General features: G+C 44.8%; 1 protein-coding gene across 1 annotated transcript; it reads left to right on the plus strand.

Annotated features, from left to right (window-relative positions):
* Window positions 1-224: 224 nt before the first annotated feature.
* On the plus strand, window positions 225-17,548 carry TOP1 (DNA topoisomerase I). The gene is made up of 21 exons (XM_078601863.1): window positions 225-334; window positions 721-748; window positions 3,871-4,258; window positions 4,562-4,631; window positions 4,822-4,865; window positions 5,444-5,617; window positions 6,304-6,379; window positions 6,498-6,577; window positions 8,117-8,232; window positions 8,698-8,819; window positions 9,839-9,961; window positions 10,632-10,819; window positions 10,951-11,095; window positions 11,593-11,736; window positions 12,284-12,469; window positions 12,731-12,799; window positions 12,999-13,113; window positions 13,528-13,655; window positions 14,464-14,558; window positions 15,119-15,268; window positions 15,795-17,548. Exons 1-21 carry the CDS (start codon window positions 305-307, stop codon window positions 15,895-15,897), a joined length of 2,574 nt encoding a protein of 857 aa, XP_078457989.1. The 5' UTR covers window positions 225-304; the 3' UTR covers window positions 15,898-17,548.
* The last annotated feature ends 224 nt before the right edge of the window (window positions 17,549-17,772 follow it).

A 17,772-nucleotide genomic window follows, 5' to 3' on the forward strand; every position in this document is an offset into this window, starting at 1 on the left:
ACCCCTCCAGACTCCATCCCCCCCACCTCCACCCCCCCCACCTCCATCCTCCCCACCCCCCCAGACTCCATCCCCCCCGGCTCCAGCTCCAGCCCCACATCCACCTCCAGCCCCCCCGACTCCATCCCCCCCGGCTCCATCCCCAGCTCCAGCCCCCCCAGCCCGCGCATGCGTAGTGGCGGCGCCACCGCGGCCCCTGTGGAGCCTCGCGCCCCCCCCGCCTCCACCAGCCCCGGCCTGCGCATGCGCAGTGCCGTCGCCGCGCCCCCCCCAAACCATTGTCGGTGCCAGGCTGAGCTGGGATATGAGTGCGCTCTTCTTCCCCGACATTCCGGTAAATCGACTCTCGCTTATTTTCCCCGCGCTCAACGTTTATTCGTCTCGCTTCGCAGCGCGAAACACACTTCGCCTTTGTTTTACGTTTCGTTTAACTTTGACGGCGCTCGCACCGCGGTGCGTTGCGGTGCGGCCTAGCTCGCTCGGGGCATCCTCGCCGTGGCCTGAGTAGCCTCTGCGGGCGAGGCTGCGCCTACCCCCGGCCGGGTTGGGTCCCGGCGTACCGCTGTTTAAATGGTGATGGCGGTGTGAGGTGGTGGTTGGGGGGGGGAGTCGGTAATGGTTGTAGCGGGCGACGCGGGCCCTCGGCACACACACGAATCGACGTCGCGTCTCTCGGCGCCCCGGTCTAACGGACGGATTGTCTTTGTCTCTTTGTTTCAGGCCAAGTCCTTGTCCAAGTCGGCCGCCGGTAAGTGGCGTCTAGACGCGGCACCGTGAGCTCCCCCTCCCGAGGAAGGAGGCCATTTTCTCACCGCTGTCTAATGGCGCAGAGACTAAGTCCCAAAGCACAAACAGCCTCGCGCCGGCCCCGATTTAGCGGCGATTTAGCGGCCGCGGGGTCGGATGAACGCGGGGTTCGGATCCCCGGTACTCCGGGAGCGGGATGCCGCCGCGAGAGGGGCTGTGCGGTGCTCGTATGGCGAGGTAGGCGGCCCCAAAGAGAGGGCATTTGTGCCGCCGCCTGAGAGATTCTGACTTAGCCTCCAGCGCCATTTTCTGCGCCGAGTTCACCTTGGAAGAGGCGTCTCGAAGCCCTCTCTGGCCACGTTTGTGACCCCCACGGCTCCGTTTTGGCCTTTTTTTTCAAGCGGCGTGTCTCGCGACGCGATCCTCGGCTTTGATTCGTGTCAATTGGCCACGTTTCAGTCGTGGCAGATGAGCGGCGATGCGGTTTGTGGGAATGGTGCTTGCTCTCTGTGCTCCGTGTGTGTGGGGTTTTTGTTCACCCGAATGGAAATGTGCTCGTTTATCTTAAAAGTTTTCATTTGGTCGGGTTATATCATTTTGTTGTTGTTGGCAAATGTGTAATGTAGTAAATTGGATATTAAATTTATATTGTAAGTTTTTAGCAGTTTTTTAAAAATCTTTCAGTTATTGTCAACCCACAGCAAACTTCATGCTTGTGTTTAGCCGGCTTGACACTTTTATACAATTAAACAAGTTTTGAGCATCTCGTGCAATCTATTATCACATTTTGACCTAGTTTGTGGTGAAGTACGTGGGTTTTTCTGCCACGTGTTTGTCTCGTGTGTGAACGCGGCCCTTTCGCAGGAGATTCGCGCAATATCGCTGCCCTTCTCGCTAGTTACATAAGCAACGAGACAATGCAGGACTGGTCTGCATTGACAGATCAGGTTGATATGCGTCTGCACATTAATCTTTACATTTAACCATTTGTTTTATACACCGCACCTGATATAATTAGAGTGCATATTATGGAGCAAACAATTTTACTTTAAATGTCCACATCGATACAATTTAAAGGTAAAGCTTTCGTTTACTGCAGACTAAAAAGTTTGTGCCTCTACATCTGTTGGTAGGTAATGTTTTCACTTTTAATAAAGTTAGGTTATTTTAATGTTCATGGAATTTTCTTTGTAATCTGTTGCATTTTTTAGGCTTAACGTGATTGGCCCTTTACTGGGTACTTCCAGTAGACCAGCTATCGATAAGTGACGTGTCTAATGTGAGAAAAACATAGCAGTAGAAGTTGCGAGCTCCTTCCTCTCGCACAAACCACCCAGTCATTTTATGTGGACAAAGGTATTTATTTCCACGTGACAGCAATGATAAGAACACTTATTACTCATGTCGCTTTACCACCTGTCCATGGGCTAAGTTTACGTCGTAATTTCCAATAATGCTGCAATTCTTTTTTCTCTTTACCATTGTTTTAGCATTTTTTTTCAATGTGGTAGATTGGTCAATGTTAAATTTTACCATCATTTCTACATTATAGGAAGTGATTGTGGATAAACAATTTCATGAGCCGCTTGGCACGCTGAGTTTTGAGGCTGATTATATTGCCATTGTAGTCCAGACATATAATTTATAGGGAGGGGCTATTAATAAATTGGGATTTCATGTTTCAGACGTTTTAAATCATAAGCATAATTTACTGGTTTGTGAGAATCTCCTTTGGATAGTGTGTATTTAATTTGTCATTGTTAAAACATCTCGCGTGAAAGAGGTATTGGTGTGCACGGTTTATACTTAAAATTTAGGAACATGTTGGAGCGCATGGAAAATAATATTGTTTGGAATGTATGCAAGAAAGCACATTCATTGACTTATTTGGTCCAAAGCCTGAAATTTACTTGTGTGGTTGTGTTCAATATTTCAAGTGGTTATTTACTTGGTCATAGTCAATCAAATAAACCAAAGTTCCGAGAAGCTTGGAGGTCACGGCACTGTGTTGGCACCGCTTAGATCCTGGGTTTAAATCCAAGAAGCTGCTTGTGATTAAAGCAGCTTCTCAAGTGTAGTCGGTTGACAGTCACAGCCGAGTCACCAATGACTGCACTTAAATAGCTTGTTTGAAAGTACTACCCCCTAGTGTGGATAATAGGTAACTTAAAGGGATCTCAGAAGTAGTTTTGCGATAACCACTTTCATGGGATGTTCTTGGCAGTTTGTACAAAGTTCTGAATGGATTGGTATATTCGTGACATGACTAATTGTGCAATTTAGATTCAATTAGGGAAAGACAATATATTTTAAAAATCTAAAGTTCTAATTGACAAACAAAACAATTAATGTTGATCATCAAAAAAGGGGAAAAACCTATTCTCACATTTAATGTTGATGGTTAAACATTCTCTTTACTTTTCCTAAAAGTTTAGATTTTATTTCATACAGAGGGCATAGCTGTAACCAAGTTACGTTTTTTTAAGGCACAGTAGTGTCATAAGTGGCTGGCCACGTGTGTTGACCTATTTGACGTAGTGCACCCTTGTTATTTTGAATTGAATCTCTGCGTTATAATTGTGACATGTCGGTAGATAAGAGCACCACAGTGCCACATTATAGCCTCTGCCCTGCGTTGTCACGAAAGGACATCGTGTACACAGTTAAAAACGGCGAGTAATGAGTAACATATGAACACTTAGTGACAAGGATGTTTTTAGGGTTTTGACAGCTTGCTGTTCCATTGTCAAATAAGCGCCTTGTGTATTAAGGACTTGGTGATATTTTTATTATATTGTATAGGCAGTGAATACCACATCAGTGGTGCAACGAAAAAAGTACGCGTCAAAAACCCTACACCATAGTGAATGGCAAAAGTGCTCTTACATATAACGGTCACTTTGTCACGGGTATACTTTGCACAGTGATAATATGACAATAATAATTGGTCTATGATACCACATGTTGACATATATTTAAGCTAGGAGGAGGCCAGTTCTCATGAGGGGCTGTGCATCCAGCAACTATTAAAGCATTTTAAAAGATTGTCAAAATTCCGTGTTTTCTTTTTGTATATTGGTAGCGTAATTACTGATTTTTATTTTTTTGCCTTTTTTTAACTAGCTGGCCACAGGGACTCCCACAAGAGTCACAACCACGCATCGAATAAGCACAGGGACGTGGACAAATACAAGCACAAGTCCGAGCAAAAGACTGACAGTAAGGCTGACAGTAAGGCTGACAGTAAGGCTGACAGTAAAGTTGACCGTAAGACTGACCATAGGTCTGACCACAAATCTGACCACAAGTCTGAACAGAAGTCTGAACACAAGTCTGAACAAAAGTTTGAACACAAATCTGACCACAAGTCTGAACACCGGTCTGAGCACCGGTCCGAGCACAAATCTAAACACAAAGACAAGGACAGAGAGAAGGAGCGCGATAAGGAGCACAAGTCCAAGCATGGTGGTGGTTCGATGGGTTCCAAGGAGCACAAGGAAACCTCCCATACGTAAGTTCTCACCGACACATTACGGCAGAGGTGTCTTGTTAGGCTGCATTGTAATTAAGCATTCATATTTTTGTTGGTTATGCAGAATGTAAGGAAGCAATAAAATAAAAGCACTTAAGTAAAATAACTCTCAGCACCGGAGCAAGCCTTTTTTTCCATCTTCCATGTTGTCCCTCATTTCACTGCACTGTCCCAGCATTGCTTTATCATGCGCTTCGTGGATAGCTTGTGAAAGAGTTGCCTGTGTGGGTTTATCGAGGGACACCGTACCTGCCTCTGTTAATTGTGGGTGTCCTGTTGCAGCAAGCATAAGGAACATTTGGACAAAGAAAGACAGAAGGACAAGGAACTGGACAAAATCAAAAAGGAAAAGGTAAGTTTGAATAGCGTTTATTTTGTCTTTAGCGACGTTTAAGTATGTTAAAGGAATTATTTACTTAATCTTTTTGATAACTCGTTTTAGTCCATTGTCCTATTGGTTGTCCAGACCAATATTATTTAACAGTATTTGTTAAAGAAGGTAAACACTGTCTAATCAGGTGATGTGTGTATCTGTTTTGCAGCCTTTTGTAAATGATGTGAAGATTAAGAAGGAAAATGGCTTCAGGTAAGTTAAATTTTAGCGTATAGTACACGTGCATTTGTTATCTTTAGACTGCAAATCTCAAGTGCTTAAAAGTACTTGGTGTCATTGGTTTATTTCTAACCAATCACTCAATTTGGTGCTGTCCATTCTTCATCTACAATATAGGTTTCCCTCAGTGGATTTGTGCAACCCAAAATTCGCTGTATGCGGTTCAAATTCACCCCTCCTGCAGCTTTGTGGTGTGATGTGGGACAACATTGTGTGTGTACCTTACGTGGTACTCGGCAGGCGACTGCCTCGTGTGGTTTTGCTTTCTGCGCCCTTTTCATGGAACGCAGTTACCGCGTACAACGAGGGAAACTTGCATATGCTGCACACGATTTGAATCATTTTCTCTGTCAAACACCCAAATTATTGGATAGTGTGCATAGGATGAGTGCGTTTAATGCAGTTGTAGATTGTGGGCATGATATGCTCGTGAGACAAGCTGAGATTATGAAACCGTATTAATTCTTAGTCATATCTGTGGCAATCAGTCTCGCACTTTATTGCTTTTTGGGGCGTTTGACTCTTTTATTTTCCTGTGCCATCCCACGTAGTTCCCCAGTCATTAAGTTGGAGGAAGACGATGGCTATGGGTTTGGAGCCGCTGTGACAGCGCCAGCACGTGCCAAGCAGGAAGCGCGTGCTCGTGAAGATCGCATCAAGAAGGAGTCAAAACCGGAGAAGCGCTTTCGGGCCGACTCCGATGATGATCAGCCGCTGTCCAAAAAGTGAGTTGCTGAGTTTTTGTTCTTGCTGTAACTTTGTACCCTGAGCCACCATAGTCGTCTTCATGGTATGGGTTCCTTGCAGAGCATTAACCCAAACCGTGCCCCGCTGGTGTTGCAAGACATCCAATTTACCCCCTTCACCTCTGGTACACCGTAACCAAGTCGGTGTGGAGCCATGACCAGATTGATACGTTGGGCCACATTTAAATCTACATGGTAGCCTAGCAGGGCTGGGCTAGTTACACTGTCCATTGTGTTTAACATCAGTCATTAACAACTTAACCACAGTATCACTACGTTATCTACGTGTGTCTCTGCATCACACGTGTGCGATATTTTGCGGCACTGCTTTGATTTCTTTAAATGGAGAAACTGCCCGCAACGGCCTTGCTCTGCACGACCCTGGCATAGCTCAGATGCACCAGTGGAAACCGGGTTTAGGTCTCAATGAGACTAATGAGCTCTTTCCAGTTTATTCGCCGTGTGTCGGCAATTAAATTTATGAAAAAAATATCTGCAGACATTTTGTTTGTCCCCGAATTATGCAAATGCACTCATCTTTTTGTTTCCAGTATATTAACTTGAGAAAAGCTCTTGACCCATTCAGTATATGAGTAGAGGTTTTCTTCGAAAAAAATATATATGCTTTTCATTCACCACTTTTCTCCTTTTCATTTTGCCCACAGGCTCCATATGGTCAAGCAGATAAAAACTGAGAAAACGGTTGACAGAAAATCCACAAAGAGGCCACATGACAGCCAGGTGAGTTCTCCGCTTTTTTGTAGACGTCATCTTGGCTGCCACTCGTTCGGGCACACACTTGAGAACTACACCGTACTCACCGTTGCTGACCGCTGGTGCTTTTTGTGTTACGTTGCAGAGAAAGTCAACAAAGAGAGAAAAGGATGACATCCCAAGCAAGAGAAAGAAGAAGGATGAACCGGAAGAGAAATGGAAGTGGTAAGGAAACTGTTCGCTGAGACTGCTTCGTGGGTAGATTACATTGCGTTGCTCAACTCTATGGGAGCAAAACATTAACCCTGTTGCTTTTGGAGTAGTCTGATGTGAATTGTCCTTTATACCTAAATCATGTGCGTTCAGATTCTCCAGTGTGACGTCTGTGTTGTGAATGCTGCTGGATCAACACTCAATAGTCATAATTTAGAACCACTGGATCCACCCTCCCGTTCTCCTGGAAGTATATCTTTCAGACATGGGCCAGGAGGTGGGGCTGTGAGGTACACAGCGTAACATGCAAGTACCGTTAATTTTGACAGTCTGCAGGCGCACATCGTCAAATGTGCTCGTTGAGTGCCTAGAGCATTGATCTCGGTTTAAAACCTTGGGTCGTCCACAGCAGCGTTCAACTCTGTTTAAAGTTCTCCCAGGCAGTGTTGTAAAAGACCCATCCCAGATGCTGGCCTGCACCCTAAACACTGCAGTCCCCTCCCACCTCCAAATCGGTGCCAGATCGCCGTGCACGTCACGCCCCATGCCTGTTGTGGGAGTCGCTTTGCCGCTCCGAAGCTCGTTCCTCTGCCCCTGGGGATTTTGGTGGAAAAGTGGCGTTTGTCACTCATTAATGCGTAATGAGCTGTTTCCTGCGCAGCAGGTTTGTTTCACCTACACGGACCGCGTTCCCCTGGGCTTGTATTAGGTAGCGGCGTGGTGGTTGTAGGTGATCACAGTGCCGGATTTAATTTTTTATTACTTTTCTGCCTTGCTGAACGGTGCGTTTCATTTATGACGCAAACAGCTATCCCTCGGCATATGAAGGCACGCGATGTTATGGAACATTTTTGGCAACCTGCGGAACGATGCGTTTGGCAGAGTTGTACACCCGTCGTGAGAAGTAAAAACATATTTGCTTCAGGAAATTACGTTTTGCGGTCATGGGAACCATGTACGATGCTGCGTTAAAAAATTACGCGAGGCTTGTGAAAATTGCCATTTCTAGCTGAATTGCACAGGTGTCATGCGGAGGCCCAAAGCTGGTTATTTTCCACCCTCTGTTTTTATTTGGAATGTTTTATTTTGTAATGTATACAGTCATATTGGGCCTCACATTTGTTTTATAAGATATGCTTTGTAGGAATTTTGGGTTCAGCACTGCTATGTGTTTTGTGACATTCCTTGCTGTCTGTGAACAAGTCGGTGCACATTTTGAGCAAATGATTCTTAAATTCATGTAAAACGCTGCCTTTGGTTAAGTGTCCATACATGTGTATAGCGTAACATCTCTAGAAGGTTCGAGAGCTTGGCCTTGGAAGAGTTGCGACCGTGTCTTAATAGTGATGCCACTTTGGTGGAGATTACATCTACATTGGCCCCCAAACACGGGTCAGGCAGAGGGACCTCCAAGTGTGCCTCGGTTCACGCACATTCAGGAAAATAAAGCGATGCAATCCCTGAATGGGACGCCCGTTGCCAGCACGCGGTTGGGCTCAGCGCGGTTTAATGACGCATGTGGGTGTGTTTTGCTTGTGCCTGGCGCTCCAGGTGGGAGGAGGAGCGCTACACGGATGGCGTCCGATGGAAGTTCCTGGAGCACCAGGGCCCCGTGTTTGCACCACCTTACGAACCGCTCCCAGACGATGTGCACTTCTACTACAATGGTTGGTCACACCGATTCTCATAACACGTCTTTTGGTAGATACAGCAATATCGATGTGTTATTTACACTCGCAATACATGCATCAAGTTACGTGTGCGAGATTGGGTTATAATTACATGGGCATCGGCCCATGGGGTCAGGCAGAGGACCAAGTGTGCCTCTTCTTTTGAGAATGTCTTTTGAGTTATCTATTTGTTACAGAGCAGTGGTATTTAATAGCTTGACTACATGCTACAAAAAAAGTTGACTTAATTGTGAATGGAGAAGGTGGTGCTTAATGCCTTTTTTGGAATGCGCAGCGCGTGAACCAATTGCCAAATATTATTTTCACTGTTAAGACATTATTTTGAGTTTGCTGTTGACACACTGCCTTGGGCATTATCTGCTGTCAATGGGTAGCAATGAAAGCGGCAAGCATTTCCCCCCAAGGGGAGCACTAAAAGGATGTGGTGGTGTGTGATCACAGGCAAGCCAATGAGACTGAGCGAGAAGTCAGAAGAGGTGGCTACCTTCTACGCCAAAATGCTGGACCACGAGTACACGAGCAAGGATATCTTTCGGAAGAACTTTTTCAAGGACTGGCGAAGGGTATGACCTCTAACTTGTACGACGTTATCTCTCCGCTTGCTTACCGCCCGTTTTTTTTTAAATATACAGTGGTACCTCGGTATACGTCGTTAATTAGTTCCAGAAGGTAGGACTAATACCGAAAATTACGTATACCAAATGCATTTTTCTTATAAGAAATTAAGGGAAAGGAAATAATCCATTCCAGAGTATAATCAATTATATTGTATATGGCATATCATACATTAATGGGGTTGTATACAATTATTTAGACACTAATTACTAAAATGTATACATAAATTAAAATAAATGCATAAAACATTAACATCACTTTAGCTTGCTGAGAGGAGTTGAATGAATTTGCAAAAAAATTCACGTTAAAATGACAAACACGTGAAAATTCACAGTTATAGCAAGGGTTGTGCACGGAACGAGTTCTAGTGTACAGGCAGACTGAGGAGCGGCGCTTTGTTTCATTTGTTTCAGTCGTGAACGGGGTATACGCGGGTACGCGGTGACCCATCCCGATCCATACAAGTTCTAGCAAGTGCGTCCTATCCTAAGCAAGACGTCGTATCCCAAGACTTTTTTCGCGTTAAAACATGACGTATACCAAATTCGACCTATTCCAAAGCGGTCGTATACCGTGGTATGACTGTATATTGAGCCTTTTTATCCCAATTATACTTAAACAGTTCTGTAAGTTTATTGTTTATTCCTGTATACAGAGGGCAGTGCAACAAAATACATGGTTGTACTGTGCTATGCTCACGTCTATGCTGCCTGCCTTCAACCCTTACCCACAAGCGTGTCGACGTATGATAACGATTAGGGTAACGCGGTTTTGAAATGAATTGTTTTCTTGTGATGTGAGATAAGGGTAAATTATTACGCAAGGGCCCGTTTGCTGTTTTTTTTAAAGCAACGCACTATAATCCGTTGAGCAGAATGGGGGAGCGCTTGCGGTGGTTTTTGGTTTGACACTGCGTGCGTGTCTCTCTCCATGCGTGCGTGTCTCCCCGCGTGTGTCGACATAACAGGAAATGACGTCGGAGGAGAGGAGCATTATCTCCGACCTGTCAAAGTGCAACTTCAACGAGATTGATGAATACTTCAAGGTCAAAACGGAGGAGCGCAAGAACATGACCAAGGATGAGAAACAGGTGCAGTCATTGGTCCTCATCTCTTCGGCGCAAATGCTTGGCCACCAGCAGCTCCAAAATAAATAAATGTTTACAATTTTCAGGGTAGAAGGAAAGCGAGTTGTTTTCATTGCTCGTGTTTTTTTTACCACAAACGTAACAATTGTGTCGGCAGTATTAATCACTTAAAAGTATCTGGGAATGGTGCGTTGGTCGTCGGTCTTTACACTTGTTTGAAACTAAGCTGATGGCATTATCGCTGTATGATAACACGGAGTGTTGAGTGTCTTTTCAGTCTCGTATGTTTATCAGGACGGTCCTATGAGTGTTTCAACAATAATATTTTTAATGAGCATTTTATTTGCGGAAGAAAACCATAGGGTACCTGCAGAAAACACATTTATTTTAGGAAATAACACTCAAAATGCGTACACACATCGGCTATGATCCCTTTGGCTGTGCTGCCATTTTGCGATTACCTTGCAGCTTACCGATTAGCACGGTTGGCTACATACTATGTGAAAGAAGTTCAACATATATGCATAGTGGGATTGGGAGTCTTCTCACTCTGCATGAATCCCTAACCTTTGGCTCAAAAGTGCTGGATTACAGGCATAATATCCAACCACTGAACCATTGTCCACATGGGTTCCTGGTTGCTTAGCCACTTGTGTGCGTGCACTATCGACAGATGCTCAAGGAAAAGAACGAGAAAATGACGCAGGATTTCGGCTTCTGCCTCATGGACTCGCACAAGGAGCGAATCGGCAACTTCAGGATCGAACCTCCGGGCCTTTTCCGTGGTCGAGGTGACCACCCGAAGCAGGGCATGCTGAAGAGGCGTGTGTTGCCTCAAGACGTGATCATCAACTGCAGCAGGTGAGTGTCGCACAGCACGCATATTGAGCAGCCGCACCTAATGATGTATGCCCGTCTCACGAGACATCTCGTGCCCCACACTGTGGATTGTTACCAACGGGGTACAATTGGCGCACGCTTCCTTTTTTAAGGGACTCCAAAATCCCAGTGCCGCCACCGGGCCACAAGTGGAAGGAGGTACGACACGATAACAAGGTGACGTGGCTCGCCTCCTGGACCGAGAACGTGCAGGGCCAGGTCAAGTACGTCATGCTCAACGCCACCTCTCGCATCAAGGTGAGAGACCCGTAGTCCTGTATTGACCACCCCCCCCTCCCCAACCTGTTACGACGAACCAAATTAATCTCAGCGCTTGGTTCCATCAGCCAAAAAGCCTTCTACCAATCGTTTTCAGCAGCAGGCTTTAAGCAAGGAAACCCTGGACTGGTTTTCAACTTTCTCATTCTCATCAGCATGGTTGTAGCAAATAAAGCAATGCTTCTTGGCTATCCTCTGTTAAAGGCAAATGTCACGTGAACACTGAGCTCCTGTGCAAAGTACAACAACATTGTACAGATGAGAATGAATGTAATTCACAGTTCATACTCTTAGTTTTCATCATTGTGACACCACCACTGGCAGTGGTGTCCATATACCAGTGTATGAGAGCTTGACATTTTAGATTTGATTAAAAATTGTGACTATATACATCAAACAACTTTGAATGTTTGCGATTTTTTTTCAATGTTACACGTGGTAAACGTGACATCATGTGCATGTTTTGCGGCGAGCAGGGCGAGAAGGACTGGCAGAAGTACGAGGTGGCTCGTAAGCTGAAAACTTGCGTGGAGAAGATCCGGAGCCAGTACCGCGATGACTGGAAGTCAAAGGAGATGCGAATTCGCCAGCGAGCCGTCGCGCTTTACTTCATTGACAAGGTGTGTGCCGCTGATGGGTCATTGGCATTAATTGACCACACTTTGCCACATCAGTTGCTGCAGGTTGAAGCTGGGATGAACAAACCATGGAGCATGGAAGTACATTACAATAATACATTTTTCTGCAATTTCCTTGCACTGCCTGCAAAGTAAACCTGCAATCCCACCGCATATTTACAACACCTTTAGACATGGTGGTTGCCCATCCAAACACTGTACAGGCTTTTAAACCTGCTGAGCTTCTGAGGTCTGAGATTGAGCACATGCCACCTGACTTGGGCATAAACTACAGAGGTGATGGACATAATCAATATTTAGTATATGATGCAGAAAGTATAGACAGTTCTTGTAAAAATTAAACTAAACTAGGGTGAGAAAACATCAATGTGCATGCATGTTATAACGCTTTTCAATATGCGTCTATACTTAAAAAAGAGTGGGCAATTCCGATATTAATTTTTACCGAATGTATTTTTAACAAGTATTTTTCAAGTGTTATTAAGGGAGGGGGAGACACGCTGCTGATGATGGTGAACCTGTGTTGCAGTTGGCGCTGAGAGCAGGTAACGAGAAGGAGGAGGGCGAGACGGCGGACACGGTGGGCTGCTGCTCGCTGCGTGTGGAGCACATCAAGTTGCACGAGAAGATGGACGGCCAGGAGTATGTGGTGGAGTTCGACTTCCCTGGCAAGGACTCGATCCGCTACTACAATAAGGTCCCCGTCGAGAAGAGGGTACGTTGCGCGCGCTCGTGCAGTTGCGTTGCAGATATGGGAGAGAAATGTTTCTTTTTAACGTTTTGGCGATGTGGGATTCGTAGTGAGGTGCACAGAAAACTTGTGTTAAGTTCGATTCGGTTCTCGTTTCTGAAAACGCAAATAGAATTTGGACTTAAGCGAATTGTTAACGCTCGCTAGAGATCTTGAATGTCGTGTAACCAAAGATTGTTCAACGGCTTCTATATACGGTGTGTCCTTTGTCTCGTGTGCGAGTAGGTTTTCAAGAACCTGCAGCTCTTCATGGAGAATAAGCAGGGTGGAGATGATCTCTTCGACCGTCTTAATGTGAGTAATGTACAGTTTAATTAGTTGAAAATATAAGGTTCCACTTGTGCAGTAGCGTTGCAGATATTATGCTATCTCGTAGTGTTTGCTGCCACATTGAAAGCATGTTTTATTTTTTGAAGCAAGCTGCCATCTTTTTATTTTTGAGAAGAGGTGCTAAATCTGTAATTTTTTTTCCCCACCACGCCATTCTCGACAGACGTCAATCCTGAACAAGCACCTTCAGGAGCTGATGGATGGACTGACTGCCAAGGTTTTCCGAACCTACAACGCCTCCATCACCCTGCAGTGGCAGCTGAAGGAGCTCACGAGCAGTACGTTCGATCCCTGCCCACTCCTCCCACTGCCCGTTTCCTTTACTGCCCCCATCAATAAGGGATTGTGGGAAAATGCTAAGTTAGCAAAAAGATCTAAATTGACATCTCAAGTAAAGGCAGCAACCCTCCGTGTCAGCTACTCATGAATTAATTTTTCGCAGCCGAGTAATTATCCTACCACCGCTCGCTCGACTTAGTGTCCAGTTGGCTCATAATTTCTCATTGCTAGCAGGGATCCATATGGCCCTACTAAGTTGCACTTGTGCATATGTGACAGCTAGCCAGATTTTATTTCATCAGGCTTAATCGATTGGAGTATGGCTATGTTTGGTTTGTGAGATTGCTCTGGAGAGTGAGACTTCCTCGATTATAATCGTGTGTGGTTGGTTGTTGTGTTGACGTGGTGTGCAGCGGAAGAGAGTGTCCCTGCCAAGATCCTATCCTACAACCGGGCGAACCGCGCGGTGGCCATCCTGTGCAACCATCAGCGTGCCGCGCCCAAAACATTTGAGAAGTCCATGGCCAACCTGCAGGGCAAGGTGAGCTACCATGGAGAGCAGGCCATTGTACTTTGGTACATTTGTGCTCTGAAGAGCATTTGAAGCATGGAATGGAGTGGACCTCATCTAGCAAGTCGATCGACAGATGGGCTCTGCGTGTACAGTAATAATATTGTTCAATGGAACTTTTAGGGGCCTTCAGCAAAATATAGCTTGATCATTCAAACTTGATGGTGATAGTTGTGCAAAGACCGTGAACCCTCGATTTAACGGACTAATAGGGGGGGGAAGGGGTGTCCGTCGAATCCGATTGTCCATCAATGGCCAAATGAGGTATTTTGAGCACTAAATCGCACCCCGCCACACGCAGACTACTTAGTGATAGTTCAGTAATGATAATTATAAAATATTGTCGTGCTTTTTATGTATGTGATACTGTACTTTTAAAGACCAAAGTATACTGTAAATGTATTGTAGAACTCATTTTACACTTTTATCCTATCTTGACCTATTTTAAACAAAAAAACATGTGTAGTGTAATAAATACTGTACCCATTAAGGGGACAAATCTAATATTGACCGTACTGATTTCTCCATTACCGGACTTAGTCCATTGTTTTGTTTGGGGCAAAGTCCGTTGTCTCATCTCTTCGGACAAAACTCTGGATTAAGAAGATGTTGTCCATTAAATCCGAGGTCCGTTGAATGGCGGTCCGTTAAACCGAGGGTTTACTGCAGTGTCAAATATGATTTTAGAGCCTAACCGATAATGTTTCATGTCGTTGGGTGACTGCGAGTTTCAAGGAAACTGGACCCCTTTTTGATAAAAGTTCCCCGTCTTGTACAGATCGACGGCAAGCGGGAGCAGCTGGCTGTCGCCAAACGCGAGCTCAAGTCGGCCAAGACTGACTTGAAGGTCCGCAAAGACATCAAAAGCAAGAAGTAAGTCAAGTGGCTCCACGGTACACACTGCTTCACAGGCTACCACAAGTTGTGGCGCATCTGGCTTCCTCAGGATCGAAACTCCCAATCCTCGTTTGTGTTGAGTTGCTCTTAGTGGGTATCAGCACTCACTCGTGTAGAGTCCCTCTGGGTCTTATTACGTATGGCTCATGCTGCTCTGGCCCGGTGTGCAAGTCTCATCATGGGGCAGCTGACGATTAGAATTAGGTTCTTCCACTTCTTTCTCTGATCATGGGTGTAATCCTTTTTATCTAAAGTCCTCCCTTTTACACTTTTAATTCGCATCTTGTGTGAAAAGCCACATGGCAGTGCCAGGTGCACTGATAGTAATCTGTTGGCCTCCATTCTTTGAGATTTTCTTTGTACATTCCGTTGACACTTGGGTGGCGTCGGTGTTCCACTTGGCGGTGTTTCACGTGCGTGTGCGCTTTCGTTTTCGGCGTTCGTCTTTGTGCGTGTAGCTCGCATTCACCGTGTTCTGGCATAGTGGTGGTGGATGTGCTGTGGTCGCCGGTGACATTGTCATGCATTTGTGACAGGGTTGTCGAGACCCGCAAAAAGGCAGTTGAGCGCATGGAGGAGCAGCTCATGAAGCTGGAGGTGACTGCTACTGACAAGGAGGAGAACAAGCAGATCGCACTCGGCACCTCCAAACTCAACTACCTGGATCCTCGCATCTCCGTCGCATGGTAATAAAACATGATAGTGATGCTAGTGTCACAAATTATTTCTATTCGTAGAATATATGAAGTAGAAGTGTTTAATCGAGCGTTTTTGCCCAATAAATACACTTGCATGGGAATACTGTCCCCTTTTGGGGTATTTGACTATCCAGTAAAACCTTGGATTGCGAGCATAATTCGCTCCGGAAACGTGTTTGTAATCCAAAGCGCTCGTATATCAGTTGTGGTCACGTGACGCTCTACAGACAAAGCGTATACACGTACTACTCGTATTGCAAGACCTCGCTCGTTTATCAAATTAATATTTATTTAAAAAATTTGCTCGTCTTGCAAAACACTCGCAGACCAATTTACTCGCAATCCAAGGTTTTACTGTACGTACAAGTTTCCACTTCCCCAGCTGCCTTAGCCCACAATTAGGAACAGGGCTTCCTTACAAAATGACCAGATGTAGTTAAGTCGCCCTTGTGTGTGTGTGTACCTGTGGTGCGTGTTGCAAATGGTTTCGCATACCTGTTGCGTGCGAATGCAGGTGCAAGAAGTTTGGTGTGCCCTTGGAGAAGATTTACAACAAGACTCAGCGAGAGAAATTTGCCTGGGCCGTTGACATGGCCGAAAAAGATTTTGAGTTTTAGACGACATGGATTTTATGAAATGACAGCGGTTTTATTGATCGCACCGATCCGTTTTAAACCTTGAGCTTTTTATATATATACACCCTGCTTCGTCTGGAGATGAATACTGCTCAACCCCATAATTGTACTTTTGCCACAGAACCAATTTTATGGGCTTGAGTGGTGTTTTTATAAATGTCACCTAGCCAAATTTAAAGACTCAAAATAGTCTGAAGTTAATGACTTTAAGAACAGCCACACACGTTAATTGCATTAACCTGTGTGACTTTTTAAAGGTCGCATAAATGAATTACATTGTTTTTAATTTAGCACTGTTAGGAGAAGCTTTTGTTGCTTTTGAAAACAAAGTTGGATAAACATTGGCATTAAAAACCTAAAAGTCATTTCACTTGAAAAACACATTAAATAGTTCAAATTCACTTTTAACATTTACTATAAATTACAAAATCCACGGTAAGTAATTTTTTCAAGCATGATTTCATTCAATAACCCTCTTAGCGATGTTTTAGTGCTATTTAAGTTTTTTTTTTTTCAGACTGTGAGCCCTATGCGAGTTTATGGAATATTAAATGTTTTATAGTTTGCCGAATATTGTACAGTTTAAACCTCGATTGTCCATAAACTGGGTCTGGGGGTTTGTTTGGATTGTGAACTTTCTTTGCAAATACAGCTTGTTAAACACTTTCAAGGATTTTGAAAACATTTTTTTCCTGTTTCTTTTCAAATCAATTGTGTTCAATCCACTTGATGCCGAACACGAACCGCCATTTTGGAGAGCACCAGTTTCTGCATGGATGTTCTCCTAAGACGTATTAAGTACGCCCGGCAGACGGACAATACTTGGAGCACCAGAGAGAAGCATCTTGTCCTGTGTTCACGAGATGTACAACAAGCTTAAAGCCCCCCCCCCCCCCCACCGTGTATAGGCGCGACAGAAATCTGCCTTACTTCACTTGGAAATTATGCCTGCCGATTGCCGACTTGAAGCACAGGTGGCTGGTCTGGCTTTGCCTGGTGCTTGTTGAATATTAAAAAAGGCAGGTGTGGCCACAATGGTTTGGCGAGGAGCTTGCTACGTGTTGCTATGGTGCTGGTTTTGCGAGCCGAAGCGTGCGTTTTGTGTGTTTGCCCATTTTGGCCAACCCAGCCGCAGCTAAATTGAGCAAACTTGGATTTGGGGAGATAATACACGCAATTAATTAATGTTGAACATAAATCCTCCCTAGCTCTGTAAATATTGCTGCAGGATCGAAACAACGGTACACAGACTGTCCTTTAGAGCTCAAGGAAGACATTAATGGTAATAGTGTGTTTTCTAAATTGTGTTCCACAAGATGAAAGTGCTATCGTGCTATACACATGAATGTTGGTCTCGTGGGGGGTCTATACATTGGGCCTTCATCAATGAGTGTTGTCACTCCGGCTGAAGCTACATTAGCATCGCTTAAGAATTTGCTGTACCGTTTTCTCATTTTACAATTTTATAAAGTTTACGGTGGTCGCCATGTGCGTAAAAAATATGACATGTGAATTTGACTGATGCCCGGTGTTCAGAACAGGCGGGGTTGGGTCACCGTATACATATATAAACATCACTGCTAAGATTATTTTACTGTCATTTTGCTTTGAATAAAAAAGCCAGTGCGAGCGAGTCATGCGTATGGCGTTGGTCGCATGGAACCACAATCTCAAGTATGGTTTTGGCGTGCGATAAAAAAAAAAATTCTTGAGGTCCAAAAACAACCTACTTTCCTCTCACGAACCGTTTTAAAATACACGCCACTTATGAGTGGTGTTGTATGTTATTTTCGGTGGGGGTTTCTCATTGCAATTTTTTTGTGATGCTCCCCCACCCCCCCCCCCCGATTGACGAGG

The sequence above is a fragment of the Lampetra planeri genome, chromosome 17 (genome assembly GCF_965212315.1).
Source record: "Lampetra planeri chromosome 17, kcLamPlan1.2.h2, whole genome shotgun sequence".
In the NCBI taxonomy this organism is placed as follows: domain Eukaryota; kingdom Metazoa; phylum Chordata; class Hyperoartia; order Petromyzontiformes; family Petromyzontidae; genus Lampetra; species Lampetra planeri.

What these genes read in the sequence shown, in the direction of transcription:
- TOP1 (XM_078601863.1), top strand. Translation starts at nt 305, where the DNA reads ATGAGTGCGCTCTTCTTCCCCGACATTCCG. An exon ending in TGACCAAGGATGAGAAACAG is followed by an intron (nt 9,962 to 10,631) that starts GTGCAGTCATTG and finishes CACTATCGACAG; the next exon opens with ATGCTCAAGGAAAAGAACGA. An exon ending in TGGCCAACCTGCAGGGCAAG is followed by an intron (nt 13,656 to 14,463) that starts GTGAGCTACCAT and finishes CGTCTTGTACAG; the next exon opens with ATCGACGGCAAGCGGGAGCA.